The sequence below is a fragment of the Monomorium pharaonis genome, chromosome 7 (assembly GCF_013373865.1).
Source record: "Monomorium pharaonis isolate MP-MQ-018 chromosome 7, ASM1337386v2, whole genome shotgun sequence".
Lineage (NCBI taxonomy): Eukaryota > Metazoa > Arthropoda > Insecta > Hymenoptera > Formicidae > Monomorium > Monomorium pharaonis.
Window position 1 is genome coordinate 13,201,227 of NC_050473.1, and position 25,362 is coordinate 13,226,588.

Below are 25,362 nucleotides of genomic sequence, written 5' to 3' on the forward strand. Positions count from 1 at the left end.
GCAATTTTTTGCCCATCCAAAGGTACCCTCTCTGAACTGATCGCAGAGTCGCCGCGACTCGCCGGTGGCTCTCCCAGTTCAGCTGTGGGTATTAATTTCACGAGAGAAAGAGAGAAACGAGGGGAGAAAGGCGGGAAAGAAGAGAAGCTGTTGGACGAGCAACAGAGGAGGCAGAACAAAACGACACTGAAGACCATCTATGAGATGAGAAAATAATAATAAAGTGGAAATGAGCGAGCCGGTCCATAAATTGCTCCGCTCCTTGTTAATGGTCTGAGGGCCCGAGGCGACCTCAACTAAACGCGGCCCAGTCTGACCCGGCTTCGATTGTGTCTTTCTCTTTCATTCTTTCATACTTTCTCACTTCTTTCATCTTACTCCGTACTTCAGGTCTCTCTCGGTCTTGGGCCTGGTCGGAGAGGATCTGGTCCGACCCGTTCGTGGCGCTCTTTCTCTCTCCTACGTTTGGAAGGCTCATTTCTGTACTTAATGGACGTCCAGAGGTGCTCCCCCCCTCCATACTAAATCTTTGGATTCTTGAGAGCCAGAAAGAAGGACTAAAAGGGTTCGGAGGACACAAAGAATACACGCCGATGGTAGGTACAGCCTGTGATTGGCGACCAGGCGTGGCCCTACCGACAGATATCCGCTCCTCTTTAAACGCGGTAGAACGCACTCTAAATACAAGTTGTATTTTCATTATATTCACTTTCGAGATTATAAACTTCTTAATAATAAAGAATCAAACGATTCTTTATTATTTTTATTATTTGTTTTAACAGTTAAATATCTTCTTCTTCCTCGTGTAATAGGCTTAAAAGCCTGTTTTTTTCTCTTACATATGTATATATGATGCGCATATGGATAGACATACAGGACTTACAGTTAAATGCCAGTTCCAAACGGCTAAGATAGAGAGAGCTATGAACATAGAATACTTTTGATGGTTTGTTTAAATTGTTTGCCACTTGATGGTCTGCTAGTTAAATATATACAATTGTTATAGTAAAATCCCCATCATAATATTATAATAAACTTTAATTATTATTTAACGTTTGCTTGTAACATATGTCATTTATGGTATTCTGAATTTAATACGTTTCAGTTTTTGTTGTTGTAATGTTAATTTCATAATTATGAGTTAATATATCTTAATCTTTCTTGATAAAATTCTAAAATTGATTCTATTAACACACCACACACACACACACACATATATAACATATATAATTCTAAAATAATTAATTTTTGTTGTTATAATTTAAATTATTTGATAAAATGTAAGGCTTAATATTATAAATGTGAATTTAGATTTATGATATGCAAGAAGGCTACTATATATTTTAATAATTTTTAAATGTAAAACAATAAGAATGTATTATAGAATATATCAGAACGGGGGCAGCAGGAATCAGAACGCATATTGCATCCTCTTTTGGTAACAATTAGAAACTGAAATGCAGATACTTGATCGATAAAAACTAAATATTTTGCTTTTTAATTAACAGTAATAAATGATAAGTTTAAATATACTTTTATAATTAAATTTACACAATAAAAACATAAAATTTAAGCATCAATGTGTGACGCAAAATATATATAATATTATAATCTTATGTACAGTTGATAAAGGAATTATCTTTTCATTTTTATAATAATATACATACCGTTAACTAACAGTTTATATACATGTGTATATTATATAATATGTTGAATTTAATAAATGGAAATTGGATTGTTTTCAAAAACAATGCCCATGATTTTAGTTCAACTTTTACAAATAGGTTTCTTTTAGACAAAAAAAAACATATATATGTAAGAAGGATTTTTAGTGACTGAAAGATTTTTTTATATGTCGCGATATTATCAATAGATCAAATCTTGTAAACTAAAAAATAATTAATATTAAAGTATTAATATTATCAACTGTCGATATTCAATTTTTTAAATTGATACCCAGATAACATAATGTCCAAAATCTGGACATAAGACGTCTTAAAAATGTCTTTTAAACATTTTAAAAAATATGACTAAAAAACATCTTAAAGACGTCTTATGTCCCGATTTTGGACATTATGTTGTCTGGGTAAAAATAAAAATTACCTACAATTAATAGCAAAGAAAATCTTGAGAGCGGTCACTACTACGTACGATTTAACAGTGAATTTACTCTATAACGCCTCTATGTCCATAAAACGTGAATATTGAATGACGAAGCCAATGTCTATGAACTTCGTAAGTAATGTTCACAATTTTGTAGTTATTCTCCATGTTATAACCTACGAGCAAAGTTATGCTGTGTGTATATACGTTTTAATATTAAATCTACATAAATTTACATATTGTTTAGTTTAAATTTGTAAAACTCTTTTTCATGTAAACACTAGGCAATTATTGTAAATTGGATAACACCTCTGATGGAATAAATATTACTGAAAATCTTTTAATTGTTCCCTTTTCATTAAAACTCATCAAGATTCGTTGAAATGCATTAAAATTCATTAAAATTCGTTAAGGTTTTTTAAGATTCATTAAAATTAATAAAATTTATATTTTTGTTAAATAATAATAAAATAAATTTAATAAATTTCAAAAAGTTTAATGAGTTTTAATGACTAACAAATTTCAATAAAATGGATCAATTGAGAGAAATTTTCAATAAAATATTTCCATCAAGGACAATACAGAAAAAAAGGACTAAGTTATAAAGTTGGTTATACATATATATATATATATCTGACAGACATCTTCTATAATGTTACTCTTGGACAACTTATGGGAATTGCCTATGGGACTTATAGACATTAATTATACCTATATTTTATGTAGAGGTACTTGAAAATAAAGTCACAGCTAAATCACAACCGTAGTCACATTCAGACTTTTCTCCGTTAATAATCTTTGATAGTTAATTAATATGTTGTTAATGTATATGCTGACGATTTAATTAATTCAGAAGATAAAAAAAAGTTTATTTGAGAACACAATATTATAATATTATATTATATTTGCATACTTTTTTGTTACTTCCCTATAATAATCAAAAACATATTTACTGACTTGTCTGCACTTATCCATAGAAGCCAAAAACTCACTTTGAGAGAATTGGCCAACGCTATGACAGCATATAATATCATTGTTAATACTGTCAAATGCATATGTAAATTCCGCTTTTGCATTCTGTAAATAATTATAAAAAATATTATCTCTTAAAAGCATATGTTTTATGTATTATTTATTATTATTTATAAATACTTTTAATTGTGAGTTATCAGGATCCATTATTAGTTCTCCTGTTTCTTTTTGTATCATGCAACTTACAGCTGCAATAGTGAATTTCATAGAAAGTCCTGAATTAATTAATGCCAAACATGATGCATTAATAGCACAGGCTAGTAACTAAAATTTAATTTTTTTTATATTCATATATTATTCAATTTTTACTTGAAAGATTTGTTACTAATTACATATAATACAAAGTGAAATCTTACCCCACCAGAATCTTGCATCTCTTGCAGATTAATACACACCATGGTATTAGGATGAAATGAAATTAATACAGCAGATTCACAAGTCTCTTTTATATATGTTTCAATTAATCTATCGTCCACCTCTGAAAAATAATTGATAGATAATTGTATAGCTAAAAATTAATGCAAAAACATCAATTCATATTAATTTTGACAAACTTACTTGCTGGGCCTTTAAGAGGTGTATACGTAACTTCAATAGAAACTCTGTCATATGCCATTTTTTGGCTTTTTGTTTCCAAAGGCCCATTTACACCTGCAATAATTGTGGTATCACCTACATATAAGAGAATTCATAATTAAAATAATGTTCATAAAATATTATAATAATATTCCTCTCATTTGTTTTATATATATATATATATATATATACCTTGCATAAACATTGTAGAGCCATCAGATCTTGATAGTAAACTAATTTCACAGTTCATAGGTCGTAGTATGCAATCGACTTCAGTAGCGTTTTCGGTCATTTCGTCTAGATTATACAGATTTTTTATTCAGATAATCGTTGAAGAAACAACTTTTTTCAGTTTAATGTGCCTTATCTGCAAACAGATATCAGATATAAATGTCTGTATTCTCTGTACAAAATTCGGTCTTCAATTTATTTATTTCTATTCATTTATCGAATTAATCCTTCACTTTAATGAATCTTATTACTCTATTCCTCGTTTTAACCTCTAAAACACGCGTGTGAACACCGGGCACCACTGAGCAATAGTGAGCATCACCGACCACACCGACTAACCATCATGTCAATACTGGCAGCTCGCAGTGCACTAAGAACCAAGAGGTTAGAAGTATTAGAAGTACAAACCGAACACAAATAGTATGTACATACATATAGTAAGGGTCTGTCTACACAACTTGCATAGTTGTATATGCGTAAAGAAAATTATCTAATCATAATTTACGCGAATCCCCATAATAGAAATGTAATTATTTTCATTATGCAGGTTATGCAGGTTGTTTGGATAGACCCTAACCAACGCAAGATAATTAATTCTCAATATTAGAGATTTCTCTCTGGGTTCGAATCTCCGCTAAATAAGTTCGAGTCTCAACTAAGTAAGATTTGATTCGAGTCTTCACTAAATAAAGTTTGAATCTTGGCTAAAAGTCTATTAATTTGGGTTTGAAATCTACTAAATGAGATTCAAATCTCCGAAATGTGGTACAAATTTCTGTTAAGTGGGGTTTAAATCTTTGTTAAGTGGAGTTCGAGTCTTAACTAGGTGAGACTACTTTCAACTACTTTTGAAAAATAAAATCAGGTAATACGTGTATGCACGTGTATATATATATGTTTTTATTTGTATTCTTTCTCTTTGTAGTATTTATTTAAAAAGTCTTTCTTTCCAATCCAAGTGATATTTTAATAGATTATAAAATTTAATCACAAAGAATTAAAAAAGTAACAATAGAAATTTAAAAAATTTAAATGAAATTAAAAATTTTTATGTAAAAAAACTTGAGGAATTAAATCTACAACTATAATAATTAAAGTAATAATATTCAGATTAAAGTTTTATTATTTATAAATTGTTTTTATTATCGTTTTCTTTATTTGGTTTTAACAGTGTCGAGTTTCTTATATATAAATCATTTTTTATTTTAATTTGGTACAATAGTTTTTTTATTAAGAAACACATATACTCGGTGCTTTTTTATCTTCTTAAAAAGATTATTTTGTGTTTAAATACTTTACAATTATATTTTAAATCTTCAATTTTGATTTAATAATATTTGTAAACGCTCAATCCTGATTTTATTTTTATTATAAATACATGTATATGTACATATATAATATTATTACATTTTATTATTATTTAAACACACACACTCATATACATATGGATTTTATAGTATGTATACGTATGTATATACATATATTTACACATTTAATACGAGTACATAATAATAATTTGAAATACGTTTTGAAAAGGTAAAATTATATTATTATTATTATTATTATTATTATTATTAGTACATTAAATTACATGATTCTGGCTTATACTTGGAGAAATATTTATGTAATATGTAAGACAGAAATTTAGAAATGTAATAAATGTATTATATGTGATAATATGCAAGAAATGTTATTCATCATCTTCCTCCTCATCATCATCATCTATTTCTTCTTCTTCTTCCTTTTTTCCCTCGTCCTCTTCATCTAATATTTCTTCTTTTATAGGAAAAAATTATTTTGAAAAGAGTAAAAAATTTAATGCGGAAGAGAGAAAATATTGCTTTATTATTATATTTTATAATTATTTTAAAAAGATATATTTTTTAAGAATTACCCTTTAGTACTGTTGGTGGTAAATGGGTTAATTGATATGCTTCTTCTTCTTGGACAGTAGGATCACGAATTTCCATAATTTCTGATCCCATTTTATATTGATCTTGAACAGGTGGTACATTAGAAGGACTATAATTATATGCATTGTATTTGTGGCCCCAACCAATATACATAGTAGCGAAACGTCTATAATAACACCATTAAAACATTTTAGTGCAATTTTATATGCATTAATCTCCTTACAATGTAACTCAGCATTTCTTTTTTTAATGTCCTTTTTTATATTATATAACCCGTAAACGATTATTTGCAATACAATAGGATGGAATGCGCAATGAGTTCTACATGTGTGGTATGAAATAAATTTCAAATTGTTTTGCTTTTTACTATTTCTTTGTTGCAAAAATTTATGTAAAATTATTTTGTATTTTAATATTAATACTAATAATTAATTTTTCAATTAATTTTAAACATTAATACTCAAAAAAGTTAAGTTGATATTTACGTACTTTTCTGCTGCGAATGCGAATGCTCCAGGCCAGATATTTGACCTAACTAAAGCTACCGCAATGTCTGGTTGTATGTATGATGATTGTTTAGCAGTCCATGGTAACACGGAGTCAACAATAGCATCCTCAGATAAAGGAGTTAAAAGAGGAGGTCCGATTTCTTTCTCCATCATCTTTACATCATCTTCCTCCACGATTTCTTCCTCTTCTTCTTCGAATACTTTCTATACATAAATTATTTGATAAATTTTGTAAATTTTTATAAAATGACGTCACCATTTATTTGTCGATGTGACGCCTGGAAAATTAAATTTGAGGGAAGGGGGGATTTGAAGAGTTTACTAGATGTGTTATTTTACAAAAATTTACCAAACTTATCAAATGACACGTATAATTAAAGCTCCTTATCAAACACTCGATAAAGATTTTCGCAAGTAATTAAATCATTTTTATAACGAGAATTAAAATGCGCGCGTGTGTATATGTGTGTGTATGTGTGTGTGTGTGTGTGTGTGTAATCAACTAACATTGACATTATCTTCCTCCTCAAGATTCCACCATACAGTTCTTCCTTGTTTAAGAATATACGGACTAAAATGACACCAATTTGACATGGAAGAATCTACGAGATCCTTGATTGGCAGTGGATCGTAATTAATATTTTCTGATAACTCTTCTTCTGTGTAAACTTTTAAAAAATTTTACTATTTTTAAATAGTCTCTAGGTTAATGTACAACTAGATAATGTACTTATATTAATAATAATAATTGCTATTTGCATTGTTGCCTTCTTGAGAAATTATTCTATAGAATTACAATTAGTTATGTATTACTTTCTTTTCTTTCTTCTTTTATTAATTCATCTTCGTCTTCTCCACCGAATGTGAAGAAACCAATCGGCGAAACGTGAGTAGTCGCACTGATCCTTGCAATTTGTGCACGAAGATAATTCTTTTCGGTACCAGGAAATGGCGGAAAACTGTAAATCTATTTTGGAATTTAAAAACAATATATCGACAACTTAAAGAAATAAGAACTGAAAGAAAAGAATAAATTAATCAAAATTAATTTTATTATAATTTATTTGTTTATTAAAATGTGTTTGTTACTTGATTTTTAATAATTTCTTTTCTTTAATATACGTATGTATGTATGTGTATATGCATGTATATTGCCAAAAAGGTATTACGCTATGTAGTTACTATACGTAACACTAGTACATGAATTTCTAATTATAATTCGCTCTTTTCATTTTTATTAATTTATGTTATTATATTATATATTGTTTCGTGAAATTTTGATTACGCATATTACCAGATATTATAGACATTAAAGTAATATGCGAGTTAACGTTATAGATGCTGATGTTGTGGATGTGTTCACAAATAACATTGCTCTAACCTGGGATCTCCTTCATTAAAAGGCATCACGTACCGGTGTCTCCAAGTTTCCCGTACAGTATCGAACAATCTGTCGTGCAATTACTATCTGTTGCGGTGTAACCGTTGGAAGTTCGATCCACTCGTCTAATCCAGGCGCGTTGCACACAAAATACACCTAAATATCGTTACCATGAGATAACTAAAGATGAAAGAAATGTGCGATGTGACGCTAGTCAAATATTAATTTATTATACGATTATCTCAAATATTACTGTTTTGATATTCTGATAATCGAGAATTTGCGTAAAAGCGCACTTTTTTATTAAGACCGCTTCCGATTCTCTCTATTGGTATTTCCGGCAATGATCTCCATGAAGTAACAGGTAATGGTGGAAAGATAAGTTGCAAAGGCTTTCCTTCTAACATATCTTCGCGCGGACTTTCCAGTGTTTCAACAGTTCTTTCCAGATCGTTCTTCTCAATTTTTATCGCTTCTTCTTTCGCAAATTTTGCAGCTGTTTCGACTTCGTTTTCCTCGTTTCCTTTTCTAGATTGTATTTCATGTTCCTTTTGCTATTTTTCAAGAAAATATTATAATAATTTTAGAAAGTCTTAAAATCTTACACAATAAACTGCATATTAAACATTTATTTATTATTATTATAAACTCACATAAAGCTATTATTATTATTAACTCACATAAAGCTATTTTAATACTAAGGCAAGAATATTCTGTAATTTATACGTTTAAGCTTGATAGAATAGTAATGATTAAAACTAAAAAAATAATAAATACGAATAGTAGCATAATTAATTGTCTCAGCGTCACTCATAATGCCAAATATTTTATAAAATACTACGTTTATTTAAAGAATAGATTGAACTGTTATGCGATTCTGTGTTTCAGTACTGTGCAAGAATTGTGCCAATCAGTAAAATTAATTTAATTAACATTTTACTTCTAATCTTCGAGCAAGTTCATCCGCTTGAAGTTCAGCTTCCAGTATATAATAATTTTTAGATTTTCCAAGTATTTTACCCCAAAATCTAAAATACCGATTAATAATAAAAAGTGCATTTTTATTAAATAAATACGCAATGGTACAATCAAGTTTCGAGAATATAATATAAGTCATGTAACTCGAATACCTAATATTTTTAAGTGGCATTGTTGAGGCGAGTTTCCGAATCGATAAATTAAGTAATATTATTTCGTGTCGCGGCAATCCTACACCCGTCTGTTCAAAGTAGAATAATATATCCAACATGTTAAAATGCTTCTTTTTCATATCGCCCTCCTCATTCCCTATCATCTCCTGCTCACCTTCGTCAATCCGCTTTACTTCCTACCGTGATTGTAAGAAGATTGAAAGGTAAAGTAAAATGAAAATTATAATTTGCTTTATTTGCGCCATTTGTATGTTCTTTATCTAAAATCTAAAGAAAACTTGAAATACATGATTTCATTATCTATTACATGTCAGATCGCACCTGGAAAAGCTTAATAAGCTCCTTAGCATCATCGTACTGCACAGGTGGTATGAATAAATCTCGAAGATAATTTGTCTTAATCTTCAATCTCTCTTCCTTCAATTTTCTGCTATATTCTTCAAAAATATCAATAGCGTTTTGTGGCTGTTCGGCCAATATTTTTGCCAAAAGTTCGATTAAATGGTCATATCTAAGAATAATTGTTAGAAATTACTTAATACTAACCTTTTAATTTATTCAGAGTATTATTTACTTTTTAAAAATAGGTTTTTGTTTTTTTTTATTTTATTTATTTTGTAAAGTTTTTATATAATGTGTTTAACAATATATTGTTATATAATAGTGAAAAAATATTATTACTGAATTAATGTAATACGATTGTTTGTAATATAGATTCGCACTACTGAATTTTTTTCTGTAAAGAAGTATGTAGTAAATATATGAAATATATTGAAAACAAAAGTACACAAAAGAAATACAATTATATAGCTTTTATCTCGCAAAAATTTCAGTGGTACGCGTACAAACTGTCACCCGATCCCGTGCTGTGTTTCTGAAGAAATATCTTGGCGCGTCGGATATCGTGCTTCACGCTGGGAACGTCGTCGGAAGGTGCTTCTCCTACGATATAAGAATATGCCATTCTTATTATGTTATTTTCCACGTCTCACTGCATGCAGTTAGCTCGCAAAATTGCATGAGATGTCACATCGCCGGATACTCTGTAATATTATCGCAGTAATGTAACCACTACGCAAGCTTTGTCATCGTTTGGTAACTTATATCAGCGCCAACTGATTTTTTTTAATCGACGCTATTCATCCGTTTCTTCCGTCCATAGCCATCCTGTGGCGCGAAATCACTGTGATTGCTGTTACAAAAATATAAAATCTTATCTAATGACCTAATTATTTCAACACATCACACTTTGGTAAAAATGCTAATCAGCTTCGTCGAAAGTAAATAGAATGACAATTAAGATAAACGTTTTTACGTTTCCTACATATTTATATCAAACAATTTATTTTCGAGTGAAAATGTGAAAACGCAAACAGTTATACAAAAAGATTGAAAATATTTAATAGTTTAATGTATAACAGAAGGTTCTATTTAAAGTATAAACTATACGCATAAAATTATTGATTTTTGTGTACACGTAAATATAGATATTATCAGTATATACATATACATGTACAATTTTTTGAACATTAGTTTAAAATATCTTTATAAATTTGCATGTTTTATTATATATTTTTCCTTTATTTGTATTCTTTATTCTATTAGTCTATTATATACAATACAATAATACAGTCATTCTCTAAAGAGATGAATTAAAAGAAAAATATGAATGAACAATATGACTCAATTAAGATGAATCGCACGCTCACAGTTTCTATCAGCTTGCATCCTGAAACATAGTTATCATCTATCGGGTGTACTAAATATGACGGACATTTCTCGAGGTCACTGGATGTTTCCTTTGACGCCCACTTTTCTTTTAAAGCGTAAAACATATGCCCCATTTTTAAAACACTACCGCAATAATAAATATCTAAAAGATCAAAATAAAAAGTCTCCCTCTCTCTCTATATATATATATATATACACATATATATAGAGGGAGATATAAATCGTTTTTAATATAGTTATAGAAATGATAATAAAAATGTTTTTATCTGTGTTTATAAATTTACCTACATGATTATTAAATTGCAAAATAAAAAAAATATATTTTTTACGCATTTTCTTCCATTAGTTTATATTATTTACTTACCATTAGTATGATTATATAGAAATATTATAGGTCTACAATTTTTAACGTTAGATAAATTTCTAACAAAGAATTCTATTATAGTTTGTTAATATTTGTTAAGGCAATATGTAAGTAATCATTAACCATAAATATAGAATTGTTATTAACAAAATTATGAATACTTTAAGGAGTGAAAATGAGAGATCAGTAGTGACGATAATACATTCTTGTTTCTCCATAAAATTACAAAATACTTTATTTACAAACTCTCATATATAAATTTTTTTATCAATTATTACAGCCCTAATATATAATCACAATCGCGTACAATACGTGCAGCTTTAATTACAATTTGTTGCTACACCGTCAATAAGCTGAACTGTTACGACTGTGCCGTACCACCCATGAGATATTTGGTTGAACACGTGGTAAGCTTCAAACATTGCATATAGTCCAGGATTTCGTAATTTCAAGAGTTATAACAGGTGGTGTTGGGCGAACGTATCACACATTATCCCACGAGTTTGGTATTCAGCATGATTTTCGACGGGCTAGTGGCGTCACTCGGCATTCCGCTCGGCACTTCGCCGCCGTATAATGCCACGTAATTAACAAAATGGTATGTCGATTAATAAAACGTGAGCGCGTGATTGCCCGAGCTGGCATGTATCGGACGGACGGATTCGGAGCAGAACAGATTACCCGATTCGCCGAAATTCAATAGCCACTGCCGTTTGACGCGCATTGTTCTGACCGACGGCCAGATGCGTTAATTAACAAAAGGCCGTTAATGTATGAGCGTCTATCGCAGATGCGATTTTCAACCGATAACGATGATAAACGAGTTCGAATAATCTAGTTTTCGCTTGTGCACGGAATAGCATAATAGTCCGATAGACGACACGGTATTTTCTTCGATCATTCTATTTTCCGCGAATGTCGTAACAGTCAAGTGTATGTGATAAATATTATAAATAAAACTGAAAATAAAAATAAAAATGTTTTAATTAATCAAAAATATGACAATACGCGATAACTTTTTTAACGTGTTAACAATACTTTCTTTTTTGCTCTATTGCAGAAATTACTTTATCGAGATGACATGTTAAATTTTATTGTTTTTATTTTTTTAAATTAAATTAGTTTAGATTTTCCGCATTTCCGTAAATGTATTTATTATTTGATATAATTTAGAAATTACAATTTAATTTAATTTAATTGCTAATTACATTTCAATAATTATTTCTAAAAAATTTTCCAAATCTTTATTTGCCTATAAATTAGAGATTATTATACTCTAATACTTCTAAAAAATTTATCCTATTAAGGATAAATCTATCTAAAATATATTCAAAATTTTATAAAAAAGTTTCGTAAATCATTCAGACGTTTTTATATTAAATTTTAGTTTTCTTTTATAAATCCTAATATATTAAAAGAAGAGAATGTGACCAGAAATATATAATTTTCAGAATTTTTCTCCAAGTTCTTTTATGATTCACTGGCGATGCTCTTAGAAAAAGAGCGAAGAACGATAAATTTGTTAATCAAGCGGCATTGAACGCATTTCGAATGTAGACGGCGAGTGCCGGAGTTGGTCCTCGTAATTTGCGGGGGCGTTGGAGTATGAATGAGTCCCCACCATTGTCTTTCTCTTTAAGCCATCTCATTTTCTCGCTAGTCGATCATCTCGTCGTCTTTTACTAGCCCTACTCATCCCCTCCATGTTCTCTTTTTCTTCTTCTCTTTTCTCTCTCTCTCTCTCTCTCTCCTCTTCGTGTCATCACTCTGCTCTGGTTTCTCTTCCTCATACCCACATCGGCCAAAAGCATATCGGGGGTCGGTTCTCTTCAAGTTCCATACTTCTTTCGGCCAGTTTCTCCCGTGAGTTATACGCGCGCGTTCTTTCGTGAGGACCGGCTTCCGTATCGTATTGTCTTTAAGCTCCACAGTCACGAGAAATAGAACTTGTGTTGAAACTAGAACCATTCCTTTTGACATCTTGTGGATACTCATAAAACGAGAGAACTGCACGGTTCATCATGCGCCATCGACTTTTAAGGTACATTATATATATATAATAAATAATGTTTTTTTTACTAGAGTGATGAGTTAAATTAAATGACTGTAAATTATCTTCATTAAATTATTAATCTTTTTGTTGCTCTATGTTAAACTGAAACTAGAATATCTACAAAATAAAAGCAACTTATAAATTTATTTTGTTTATTTTTAATATTAGTAACAAACTTTTATTATATATATATATATTATATATAATATTATATATAGTATTATATGCAGTATTAGTAATTATACGTTTTATATCATGTAATATGATAAAATTTTGTGTACAAAGTAACTAAGCTAAAAAGTAGATTTCTGTAGAATAATATGCGATTTGAAGTTTTTTCATTCAAAATAGGAAAAATTGGTCTATTTTCGAACAGTTATTCTTGCAGTAAACGTTATTAAAACAATTTAGCAGAGTACGCAAGTTTACGTCTACTGGATCTTGTTATTAAAAGTTTTACTTCTACCGTCTTGAAATCGTTCAAACTCCAGTAATATTAGCCTATCTTGAAAATACAGTCTAATTGTAAGTTATTTGATGATAATTGCACAGAACTATAAGAAAGAGAAAAAGAAAGAGAGAGAGAGAGAGAGAGAAAGAGAGAGAGAGAGAGAGAAAGAGAGAGAGAGAAAGAGAACAACAAATGGAATAACTAATGTAAAATTACACATAATTATGTATTAAAATATTGTTTAATATTTCACAGTTTTTAACTTTTTAATTTTTCTAGTATACAGTATTATTATACAATATGTACTTTATATTCCTTGTACTTTAGATATATTAAACTGCATATTATGTTTGTTTTATGTCCTAGAAATGATGCATATATACATTTGAACGAATCATTAAAAAAATTAAAAAATATGATTATCACTCTTTCCATTGGTGTGAAACAGATATTTTATAGTATTACACGCGTATTTATGTATTAAAATATTACATGTAAGTTTATATACTTTATGTAAATTTTTTTGTGATAATAGGACTTGTTATGACTTAAGCATAAAAACAATTATATTTGTTGGGAGATCTAGATTCAAATCCTTGTTGAAGTATTACTTTTCATAATAAATTATTATTTGAATTTTTTTCGGGAAAGGGGGGGGAGACTCTTAAAGATGCTTCTGAGCATCAATATTTAACTAGTAACTGTGTTTCAAGACTGACAAGATTGTCGGCGCACAGTTTATATGTAAATAAGAATATTAAATTAATAAAAAATATTGTATTCAGCACTAGGATCCGCTGCAAACCGAAATAGGCAACCTTAACTTTATGTTTAAAAAATTTATCGATCGAATAACTAACTTATTATTATTGAATTTTATTTGTTATTTATTATAATTTATTACATTTCTTAATTGTTACAAATTATAAATTTATTAGGTTCTTAATAAAAATTTAATAATTACAATAACTATACATCTTAACTTTATTTGAAGGATAGAGATTTTAGTATGTTGTGCGGATTTATTAGTTAATAATTTGACGAGATATAAAGCTGTGCAATAGGATAAGGAGATAAAAGCGAAATTTGCGGCGTCTCAGTATCGGAAGGCTGCAGGCCTGTGGTCCATGACCAGTCGACGCAGCCTCCTCCCGGTTCCCGTGTTCCCGAGAGAGAATCGAAGTCACGTTCAGTCAGTGGCCGACTCCCGTCCGTGGAGGTGGTGCGCGTTACCGCTCCTTCGGCTCTTTTCTTAATAATACACGAAAAGGAGTTTTTTGACTTCTGCATACGTCCAAGGCATAATCTCATCGGGCATGACGAACATCAAGAGCACGTGGTTAGTCAAAGAATTCTTTTTGCTCATTATGATTTATATTAATAATCTTTAAATGTGCTTTTTAGTTCTTATGCGTAAGGAACATTGAATGCCCATCTCAGTTTTTTCTAGATTTAGATCTCAATTTTCTCTCTCTCTCTCCCTCTCCCTCTCTCTCTCTCTCTCTCTCTCTCTCTCTCTCTCTCTTTCTCTCTCTCAGACTGGGAATCGATTTTCGTTTAGCCCGTTTTTATGAAGCGCACGGAAGTACCAAATTACAAAACCATTTAAAGAGAGTTTTAATTAAAAACTGGTTTTTGGTTATTTTCTATCATGTTGCTCTTGCTTGAAAATATCACGCGTAATTAATAATTATGTTATATACACAGAACATTTATTTGCATAAAGACGTTTATTTTAATAAATGATTCTTTTAATGAAGAACTTATTGACATAATTTATATCCTTTTTGGCTCCTTCTCTACTTTTTCCTTATTTCTCGTAGCAAAATTAAAATCACGTAAAGATGTGACAATGTAATCAAAACTTAATATTGACATTGCAATTGATATTTATATTTTAATAAATGAAAAAATAATGCTTATTGAGTTATTAATTCTATCAATAATGGCAAATAATTTTAAAATTCTTAATTTGTACACTCGTACACACGCGCGCGCGCGCGCGCACACACGCATACACATCCGTGTTTGCATTCATAGAATGCTTATAAAATTCTCGTCACAATTTAAATGCATAGTTTTTCAAATGGCTTGATCGTTACATACATGAAAATTCCGTTTCAGAAGTTTTCACCTCTGCTCGCGTAGCAGACGTTTACGTTTCTTTCACATGCACAATTTGCACATGTTGAGAAACAGGAGATGATCTCGTGAGTTCTTTGAGGCGCAAAGAGCGGATTGGTCAACATGTGTGTTCTCCGACTGACTCATTTGTCAAAGTGACTTGAGCGTTTCCAGTTAGCTTACTTTATATTATACTGCATATTATTTAATTTATATTTTGCAGTAGATGAAAATTATGTTAATTTTAAAATAAGTAATTGCACAATTGTTGTGGCGTATCAATTATTTTTTTTTTCTATTTACGTAACATTTGTCATATTTATACAATATATATTGTATTTTCTTACTTTTATTTTTGTTATATTTAAATCCGGGAGTTACATTTATTTATTAATTTTTATATATTCTGTACTGAGCTACCAAACATTGTCTTTCTAAGATATTTTAACAGTAATTTTTGAGCATTATGAACACTTTCAATTAAATTATGTTATATGAATTATTACATATTTACGCGAGTTACGAAAATGTAATGTCTTTGCCTTCGATTTACGATTATAACTGTACTTTACTTGCGGTAGTTATAAAGGGTCATTGTAATGAGCTTTCAGCATCTTCCTGACTAGTTTGGCAGGACAATGGTTTATGCTAATTCTTACTGATTTTATGTAGACGTGTTTCCGATTCTGTATATGAAATACACATGTTCAAAATTTAACTGGCGTTACATCTACAAATAATGCAAGACTTAATATTGTGAATTATTTCGTCCAATAAAATTATATATATAATTCGTATTTTTTGAAAATATGAGAAATCAGTTCTACGCTTCGCTTATTTACTGATTTATTTATTTCATTCATTTATGCAAGTTTATGTAATGGTAAATTAATGTTTATCATTTTACCTACGTAATTATTTTGTCATTTATCGTATAATCCATTTATATCACTTCATCTTTAATTGATTAAGAATCTTGATATATGTAAATGTTTTCTTTAAATATATTAATTGTGCCAAACTGTCTACTACTGTTGCATTTTAGAAAATGCACACCTTTAAAAAGTATCTCCCACGTTGATGTAGTAATATTACAAACTTTGTCATTTTTGCGATTCTAACACGTATAGAAAATAAAGTAATTTATCACTGACGATTATAACGATATAATCTTTTTCAAATTTCAAATCTAAGAAGCATGCTTCGTGGTAAATATGTAATAATTCATATAACATAATTTAATTGAAAGTGTCCATAATGCTCAAAAGTCACTGTTAAAATATCTTAGGGAGACAATGTTTGGTATCTCAGAATATATAAAAATAAATAAATAATATAACTCCCGGATTTAAATATGACAAAGGGTTGTAGACTTATACCTAAACATATAAATAAATAATTTGATGTCGGTCGAATAAATACATGTTCCAGTAGTCTTGCGTTGTATATTCACTCGTAGAAATTTCCAACGCGAAAAGCACTCTGTCAGGTATATCCGGCCACATATGTTGCAGACAATCCTGCATTTCGTGGCTTATTTTAGTTTCTCTGGAAGAGGGGAAAGGGAGAGAAAACTGTTATTTCTGCTCCATAAGTTAATACTTCAGGGCAGCCCTCATGTTTGGTTAAATACTAGGCGCCGTTTCAAAACACTCGAAAGTATTACAGTTTTGTTTATTGTCAGATGTTTTGTTTGCATAAATGAGATTATTACACGAGAGAATCGCTTGTTGTGGAAAGTAACTTTAATCACAACTCTAACGCGGATTCTTTGCTCACGCTTTTGATCACAAAAGATACACTGTTTAATAATTGATTTAAATAGGTATTTGCAAATATTCTGCTTTTTACTTGTTATAAGAATAATTAAAGAAATATTCGTATCTTAATAAAAACTTTACGTTTATTATAATAATTTTATGCTAGAGTTTATAATAATAAATACGAATATATTGTGTGATAAATTCTTGTCCTTTCAATGCCAACAGAATTTCTCTCAAATATCGGCAGTAATGATTAGCAATAAAACAACCGATTAAAGTCGACTCAATTGGCAAATCTTTATTCAAATTCAAATTAACATAAGAATTCAAACAATTACATTTTGGCCTTCTCTTTGGGCTCTTTTCAATTAATACAAATTGATCATGACCAAAACACTATAAATCTATGAGTTGTGCAATTTATGATTAAAAATAATTTTAAACAGAAATCATACCTTTATTAAATTAATTAATTAATGACACACACAATATATTATATTTGAATTAATTCAACAATGTGTTTGTTGAGGATTAAACTTATATTTTGCACAAATCGTTTTCATAACGCGCAAATATTCTCCGAATAGTAATTACTCACTCGTGAATTTAATAATGGCAGAAAAGACTTGAGTTCTAATTAATCGGCAACAATGTTAAAGATCTAATTATATCCGGAGAACGCCCCATGTAAAGTTTTAATAATTAATCTCTTATTTGAAGTCACACATAGCAAATTGTTCTTTTGCATAAAATATTACGCATATGTAAATTATTCTTCTATCAGGCTATTGCAATTAATCCGACAACCTGTAGTCTATATGCGTCAACAGGTGAAATGTTTCATTCTATCTATCTCTCGAAGATATTACAAATGTCGTTTTTTTAATTTAACGACAACAAATACAATAATCCATTAGCACTCTTAACTATGTGAGCATCAATACTACTGAAACACAGTGATATATACGATTGTTTGTAGCATTATTTGTTTATGGTAATTACAAGATCCATGAACCCCCGTACTTCGGCAATAAGGAGGTGTAAATAAAGAAGAGGCCAAGTAAATGAGGGAGAAAGGCCAAGAAAAGTGTGCACATATATACGTGGTATCTTTCTCTCTTTATTCATTCTTATGTAAAAAAGGGCTTCAGAACGAAGAGAAAAAAATTCCTGTTATATCATATCCTCGTTTATCTCCATCGTAAAAGAACGACTGTAGTTGATAAAATATCACGATAGGGATAGCAACTCTTCTACACTTTTCTGTGCATCACGCAAAGAAAAAAAAACAAGGAAAGATACGACACAAAAAGAAGCCGCACATATTCTCATGTAACGGACAAGTATACACGGCGTACATAAAAAAAAACTCTGAAATGGAAACACCGGGAAACAATTGAATTTTTTTACGTTGAAACAACTATTGCTTTTTTTATTGCAATTTTATGTAAAAATGTTTAATGACAAATTTTTTGACACGTACGAGTCATCTCTGGAAATAATCTGTCATCGACTCAAGAGACACGTTCATATAATCGGTGACGGTTTATCTCCACCTCGCTCTGGTATTTACAACCAATCATTAATACAAGATATTTGTGTTCTCGGGAAAATATGACACGCGCGTTGGGATCCTTCCCGTTGATGGACATAATAACTTGCAATCAACGAGGATCATTCATCAGATTAAGTAGAATTGTGACAGACAAAATCAAATAGAACGTAACTAACGTTTGAAGAAGAAATCACGAGAAACATGATATATTGTAATATAACTTAAGAGGATAAAAACGTGGTATTTGACTCGTATGTATCTCTTTATCGATGATTCGTTTGTCGAGAAGGTATTTAATTACAACTATTAACTGATTGAATTACAGAAGTGGATTGTAAAAAATATAAACTGTAGGTTTTAAAGCCATTCTTTATAAAATACAGAACGCGGGCTGGTATTCTAGAAGAAAGAGAGAGATAATTACAAAATTAATTTATAACAAGTGAAAAACAATTTCTATTTTGTCACGTATATTTTTCATATATTGATTTGACAACACAATGAACAAATAAAATAAGGAATTATTTATCTTTCTCCTTGTTTTACCTTTATCTTTTTGGGGTCATCTCACATTCCACGGCCACAATTTTAACTCGTCGTTTTATTTCATTTTCGTGTATCGTGGCATCACTGTTGAGTCACTTTTGTCCGGATCGCATCCCTAAAGAATAAGCACTAGGGCAACCTGTTGCATCCAAATGCTGCTCTCTGTCGTTGCTCACGTCCGTGACCGTGTCAGTGAGCTTATCGCCTCTCTCTCTCTCTCTCTCTCTCTCTCTCTCTCTCTCTCTCTCTCTCTCTCTCTCTCTCTCTCTCTCTCTCTCTCTCTCTCTCTCTCTCTCTCTCTCTCTCTCCCTCCCCCCTCCCTCCCCCTCCCTCTCGCCTTACTCTCCGTCCCACTTTTCTCAGGTCACTATCTCTTTCCGATGCTTTCATTCTTTCCTCGTCGTCTTTTCTCGTCTCTTTTTCCCCACTTGCCAAGAGCGATAGAATGCCCTTCGTCTGCGACGTGTCTACGGTACATGTTCTCCTGGTGGCACGAAGGCCTGAAACGTCGTACTCTGTTGCTCCATTCTGACGCGGCATCTTTGTTGCGCTAATGTTGGACGCCACCGTGTTCTCGCCTCCTCGTAATAATACTCGCCGAGGCTTCTCTTCCTGTCTATCGAGCGCGCCGGCTCTCTTGCGCTTTTCCACGCTCGTTCTTCCCTCTTCACTCATCCGGTCGTTCCTTCCATCTCGCTCGTTCATCTCCCTACCATTTCAATGCCGTCGTTTTCTCGATACTCTCTACCGCCTCCTCTACCATCTACTGATACCTTGATCCACGTGAGCGAAAGCGTCCTCCTGTTCTAGAAAAGAATAGTCTCTCTCATGAATGTCTAAAAATATGAGAAAACCCGCTACTAATTAGTATCTACTATAAGTAATGAATAAAGCTTCATGCTTTAATGTTGCAGATTCAAAAAAAAAACTTTTATATGTATTTATAATTGTAATAATGAACTAAATTTTCTCTCTTTCTTTTTCTCTCATTATAATTTTTGTTAGCCTTATTTTCTACGTATCACATAATTTTTTTATATAATGCAAAAATGTCTTTGCTTCCTTTAACCTAATATATATATATATATATATATATATATATATATATATATATATATGAAATCAATTTTTCCTAAATAAATATTTATTATTTTTTTCAATGTTCTCAATTTTGATTGCTGATTAAATATAAAATTTAATTTTTATTATAAAATTAAATTAAATTGTTTTAAAAATTGTATATAATAAATTTAAGCCATTTTAAATTATATAAATTAAAATTTTTTTATAAAAGTTTTCTGTAATAAAAAAAAAGCACATAGGTATTTTGTTGCGCGATGATACAAATTGCGAATCTAAGATATCGTTATTTAAGATTCGGCACTGACAATTAGCGATATTGAAGAATTATTGTCATCACTGGGTACTCTATTTTTCGCAAGTAATAACACGCTAAAAATTATTATTGCTAAGGTCTCTAATCGAAGGTGATTTAAATATTTTGTCATATTTATATGACAAGTAATAAATCCAAAGCATAAGTTTAGAGGCACTTCTTGGCGACTATTTCCATTTTTTTCCAATTTGCCTGGGTATGATAGACGGAAGTGTTAGGAGTGTAACTAATAACGGAGAACACCGCGAAACGATTTTGCGGCATGGCAGTTCTTCGTTCATTCTGTGATTCAAAAACCACAAGATGCTCAGACAACTGAAAATGTCGATGAGAAGTAGAGTCACTAAATGTTTCTCTATACAAAATTGTCTTTTGTTCGGCGTTCTAACTACTTATCACAATATCATGGAGAAGTTTACATAAAATGTAGTGCATTATTAATCACCGAGATCTAGCGAGATATCGTAATTTTTTTTTCCTACTAGAAAAAAAAATATTAGCCGACTATCGCTGGTGCAAACTAGATTATTTGCATGTGAATATTATGCGTCATAAATCGAAATAAAAAGTGCATTATCCCATATGTGTTATTGCAAGCAGAGAAAGATTATGAAACACATAACTACATAATTTTTTTATAGTTACTCTTATAATCTATCCATAAATTGTGTGTGTGTACTAAATTTCTATCTAATCTAGACTCTTGATCAAATATTTTACTTTAATACTTGTTTTATTTCCATACCGATAAAGGTATATATATATATATATATATATATATATATATATATATATATATAATTAGAAAAAGCATTATTGAATATCCAAAACATAGTTGATATATTTTTTAATAAAATTAATGCAAATTATGTAAATAAGTCATTATGCAGATGAAAACGTAAATAAAATATTTTTCTATTATTATATATATAAATATATATTCTCCTTCAAACATTTAAGATTTAGACAAATCTCTTATTCAAATTTGAATTGATTCCTTTTCATAAGTTGCAGACAGAATGACGTCTCTTGTGTATAAATCATAGAAAGACTACAGAATAATAGGACAGTAAAATTTGTTAGCTAAAGAATTTTTTAAATCTTATTATAATACACATAATTCTTTATGTGTACATCTTCGTAAGTCGAAATGTCATAGTGATCATCAATACAGTGTTATATATGGATGTCTGCGCTTCAATAGATGAATGAATCATCTATTAAAGACAACTTTTTTTAGTTATCATGTTGTGTAGCTTGTGGAGTGCGTATGGTCTGGTTCCTCAGGTCCCTACATCGTTTGTATCCATTTCGGACAAAGCTGAAGATCTGTTCGGCATTCCTCGAATATCTCTATACGGCGCATTCCCTTGACTCTCTTTATAAACCGCAGATCTTTGTTAAAGATTCTACATTTCTAGTATATTTGGCATGATTTAACGAAAATTAAACAGTACTCGTATAATTGTTAGTCGAGGACACTGAGTGTATTATCATACATTCTCTATATCAACTTATGTAAAATATCGATCTTAATTCTTCGCAGCAACACGATTTCTCGTTGCAGCATGCGACATTAAGCATAATGGAGAATAAAGTTTTTTAATCATATGCTCGTCAAGAATGTCACGTACATCGGACTTATAGATTATTCTCTTGTTTGCTGTTTTTATTCTTTTCGCATGCATTTTCAATTTCAATCTATATAAATAAAAATATAAAATGTTTTTACTCATCTAAGATCTCCGTAAGTTATTCACCGATTGCTTTGAAATTTTGACACAACGTTGCATTCGTAACCGGGAGTGTTCTTATGGGGTCTGATTATGGAAATACCGTGTGTTTAAAAAATGATGGCCATAATTTAATTTTAAACAATATTTTTTTAATGATATTTTTTTGTAATTTTGACACAACGTTGTATTCAATTTAGTTAGAAGTACGTGAATAAATGAATATTATTAGATTTATTACTGGTCGTTTCATAAATGCAGGCCTTTAATTTGAGAATGTTTCTTTTAGCGTGTATATGACAATTTAGAATCAATGGCAGGATTTGAAATTTTGACACAATAGAAACATTCTTCGCCTCTCCCGATCTCTCCCGTCTCTCCCCGTCTCTTCTGGTCTCTCCCCGTCTCTCCCGGTCTCTCCCGGTCTCTCCCCGTCTCTCCCGGTCTCTCCCCGTTTCTCTCCGTCTCTCCCGGTCTCTCCCCGTCTCTCCCCGTCTCTCCCCGTCTCTCCCCATCTCTACTCGTCTCTCCCCGTCTTTACAATAAAAATATTTTACAAATTTGCGACACCCGCGAAAGATCAATATATCTTTAAAATTAACTTAAGAAGAAGTCGCGTGGGAATATCGGGTGAGTTTGAACAATGTGGCAACCAAGTTCCTTTTCCTTCATACACACACACACACACACACACACACACACACACACACACACACACACACACACACACACACACAAAATATTTTATAAGACATTCTGGGTCGATTTTGGATCAAGTTTAAATAAGAAATAGAAGGATACAATGAAGAACTTTTATGAATCTCTCTGCTGTAATCCTTTTTTCATATCCATATGAGAAGTTATATTTGCTTAACTATAGAATATTATTAAAACATATGCTTTTGTTTAATTATTAACTTAGAAGAAACCTTTCTAATCCTTCTAATTGATTATTATATTGTTTATTTAATGCATTATAACATTAAAATGAAAGAAATGATGCAAGGATTATGCAAGGTAAAATATCAACTCTCAAGTATTATAGATTTTTATTTTGTTACAAAGTTGAGATAATAAAGTTACCGGTAACTATTAACGTGATTATTTCCTGTAACAAGTGTTGTAATTTTTAGAAAATTTATTGTTCGAAAATTAAGTTATCGAATCAGCCTGCCGGCCTTTTCGATCAATGTCAGAAGATACCAAGATGGATGTTGCAAGATTGCAGGGTTGTTGTACTCAACAATGATGCCCTTACCAGAGAATCCGGATAATAGGGTTTGCAATTTTTGCCAGTCTTTACCGCGCGCGCATCACGGAAATCACGATGTAACGCCGATCTCGTGCACGGTAACGATCGTCGAATCGCACACGATTGCAGATAGGTATCATTCGCAGATTTCCTAATCTGTAATAGAATCAGCTCACACTCACCATACTCGACGCGGTGAATCGAATATAGGGATCGTCCGTGAATGTCACATTGTCATTCTGCTCGATTATTTGCAGAATATTCGACGTTAATTTAAATTCCTAAATTTCATCACTGATGCATGAACTTATGCTTTTTGAAACTATTCGATATGATATCGGATGAAATAATTGATCTCGTAGCGAAAACCAGAAATTAACAATCTAAAATAAATAATAAAAAGTAAGTATACGAAGTTTAAAACACCAAAACATTTAAATTATATTTTATAAATTATATTTTATAAAAATAATTTTTTCACGAAAGCAAATAGATTTAACTATATGGCTTTGGCTATATTCTTCTCAATGACTAATGTTCTTCAAATTAATTCGTCAACGAATTGTCAACTCATCTTAAACACGTTTAAAAATTTGTTAACCTATTTTAAATTTTAACTAATTTTAGATAAGTTTGAGAATTGCCCTAGCATCGTATTCATCTTTACGCAATATAATTAAAAGCTAAATGCATTTATTATAAAAATGTGCTTTAAATGTATATAAAATTATGATGCATAAAAAGGATATCTAATCCACCCACTTACAAATATCTGATACATCCTACATAGCCAGTGCCAATTTTTGATTAATTAAATAAAATAAAAAATAACAACGATATAAATAAGTAAGAGAATATATTGATGTTTCAATACCTTGCTAAGAAAAAATTAATCTTGAGTTAACTGAAAAAAAATTTGTAAAAATTTATTAAATAAAATTGCCTGCTATATGTCTTTATGTATAAATTATTGATTATAATAATTTTAATTTTTTAATAAAGCACGTGTAAATGTAATAGCTGTAAACTAAAATGTTAGGTTATACATTTATAATGTTTGTGACACTTGCGCGGTCGCAGTGGGCATGAAGAAAACTTTATCTCGTAACTAACGGATGTTAGGTTCTTGTATGCTCAGTACATTAGCGAAGACTCTTCCGCCTGTTACCTGTTTACTACAGTACAGTAGCTATACTGTTCTCCTAGACATTCGCGTATTGCACCTGCGCCGCAATTTCTATCTACGGTGATATTGTGACGAAATCGCTCGCATTCTTTATCCACGAAAATATTTTTAATATTTTTCTTATGCCACGTGAAACTGATTAACGTTAATAAAAAACAATTTTGATAGAGCACCTATTGGAATCTATAATATCATTAAGCTAAATTTAAATTAATTTTCAATCTCTTATCTCATCATAAATGTCTAACTTTTACCCAGTTCACAGTTTTGAAAAAAATTGTCGGATGAAATCATTAATGATGCAATTTTTAA

The 25,362-nt window shown here is 30.6% G+C and overlaps 3 protein-coding genes across 9 annotated transcripts in view; 1 reads left to right on the forward strand and 2 right to left on the reverse strand.

Annotated features, from left to right (window-relative positions):
• Positions 1-1,022: 1,022 nt before the first annotated feature.
• On the reverse strand, positions 1,023-4,452 carry LOC105830306 (exosome complex component RRP46). Of its 5 annotated transcripts, XM_028192430.2 has the most exons (7): positions 4,375-4,452; positions 4,212-4,312; positions 3,904-4,078; positions 3,694-3,807; positions 3,492-3,613; positions 3,256-3,399; positions 2,998-3,180 (listed from the first exon to the last, which is right to left on the reverse strand). In XM_028192430.2, the coding sequence occupies exons 3-7, from the start codon at positions 4,001-4,003 to the stop codon at positions 2,998-3,000; spliced, it is 663 nt and encodes a 220-aa protein (XP_028048231.1). In that variant the 5' UTR covers positions 4,004-4,078; positions 4,212-4,312; positions 4,375-4,452. The 5 variants fall into 5 exon arrangements, with proteins under 5 accessions (XP_012524999.1, XP_028048231.1, XP_036145680.1 ...); XM_036289787.1 differs by having other exon boundaries at positions 4,282-4,442; XM_012669549.3 differs by having other exon boundaries at positions 4,194-4,442.
• Positions 4,453-5,352: 900 nt separating this feature from the next.
• On the reverse strand, positions 5,353-10,339 carry LOC105830305 (radial spoke head protein 6 homolog A). Its single transcript, XM_036290039.1, has 11 exons — positions 9,742-10,339; positions 9,218-9,407; positions 8,876-9,072; positions 8,686-8,773; positions 8,042-8,299; positions 7,779-7,901; positions 7,178-7,331; positions 6,872-7,023; positions 6,345-6,568; positions 5,837-6,021; positions 5,353-5,715 (listed from the first exon to the last, which is right to left on the reverse strand). Exons 1-11 carry the CDS (start codon positions 9,858-9,860, stop codon positions 5,633-5,635), a joined length of 1,773 nt encoding a protein of 590 aa, XP_036145932.1. The 5' UTR covers positions 9,861-10,339; the 3' UTR covers positions 5,353-5,632.
• Positions 10,340-13,803: 3,464 nt separating this feature from the next.
• LOC105828372 (papilin) overlaps positions 13,804-25,362 on the forward strand; it is a 62,709-nt gene continuing 51,150 nt past the window's right edge. For 2 of the 3 annotated variants that reach the window (XM_036289342.1, XM_036289343.1), the window contains exon 1: positions 13,804-14,834. Coding sequence is in view for 1 of the 3 variants with exons in the window: in XM_036289343.1 (XP_036145236.1) it covers positions 14,812-14,834 (23 nt within the window). In the remaining 2 variants the exon portion in view is untranslated. The remainder of the gene's footprint in view (positions 14,835-25,362) is intronic. The other variant, XM_036289344.1, reaches the window with a different exon arrangement.

Coding starts and splice junctions, on each gene's coding strand:
- LOC105830305 (XM_036290039.1), bottom strand. CDS start 9,860: ATGGCATATTCTTATATCGTAGGAGAAGCACCTTCCGACGACGTTCCC. Junction 8,300..8,685: donor AACTTGCTCGAAGATTAGAA/GTAAAATGTTAA, acceptor CTTGAAAAATAG/CAAAAGGAACATGAAATACA. Junction 7,902..8,041: donor GAAGCGGTCTTAATAAAAAA/GTGCGCTTTTAC, acceptor AACGATATTTAG/GTGTATTTTGTGTGCAACGC.
- LOC105830306 (XM_012669545.3), bottom strand. CDS start 4,003: ATGACCGAAAACGCTACTGAAGTCGATTGCATACTACGACCTATGAAC. Junction 3,808..3,903: donor CTCTACAATGTTTATGCAAG/GTATATATATAT, acceptor TCTTATATGTAG/GTGATACCACAATTATTGCA. Junction 3,400..3,491: donor AGATGCAAGATTCTGGTGGG/GTAAGATTTCAC, acceptor ATTAAATTTTAG/TTACTAGCCTGTGCTATTAA.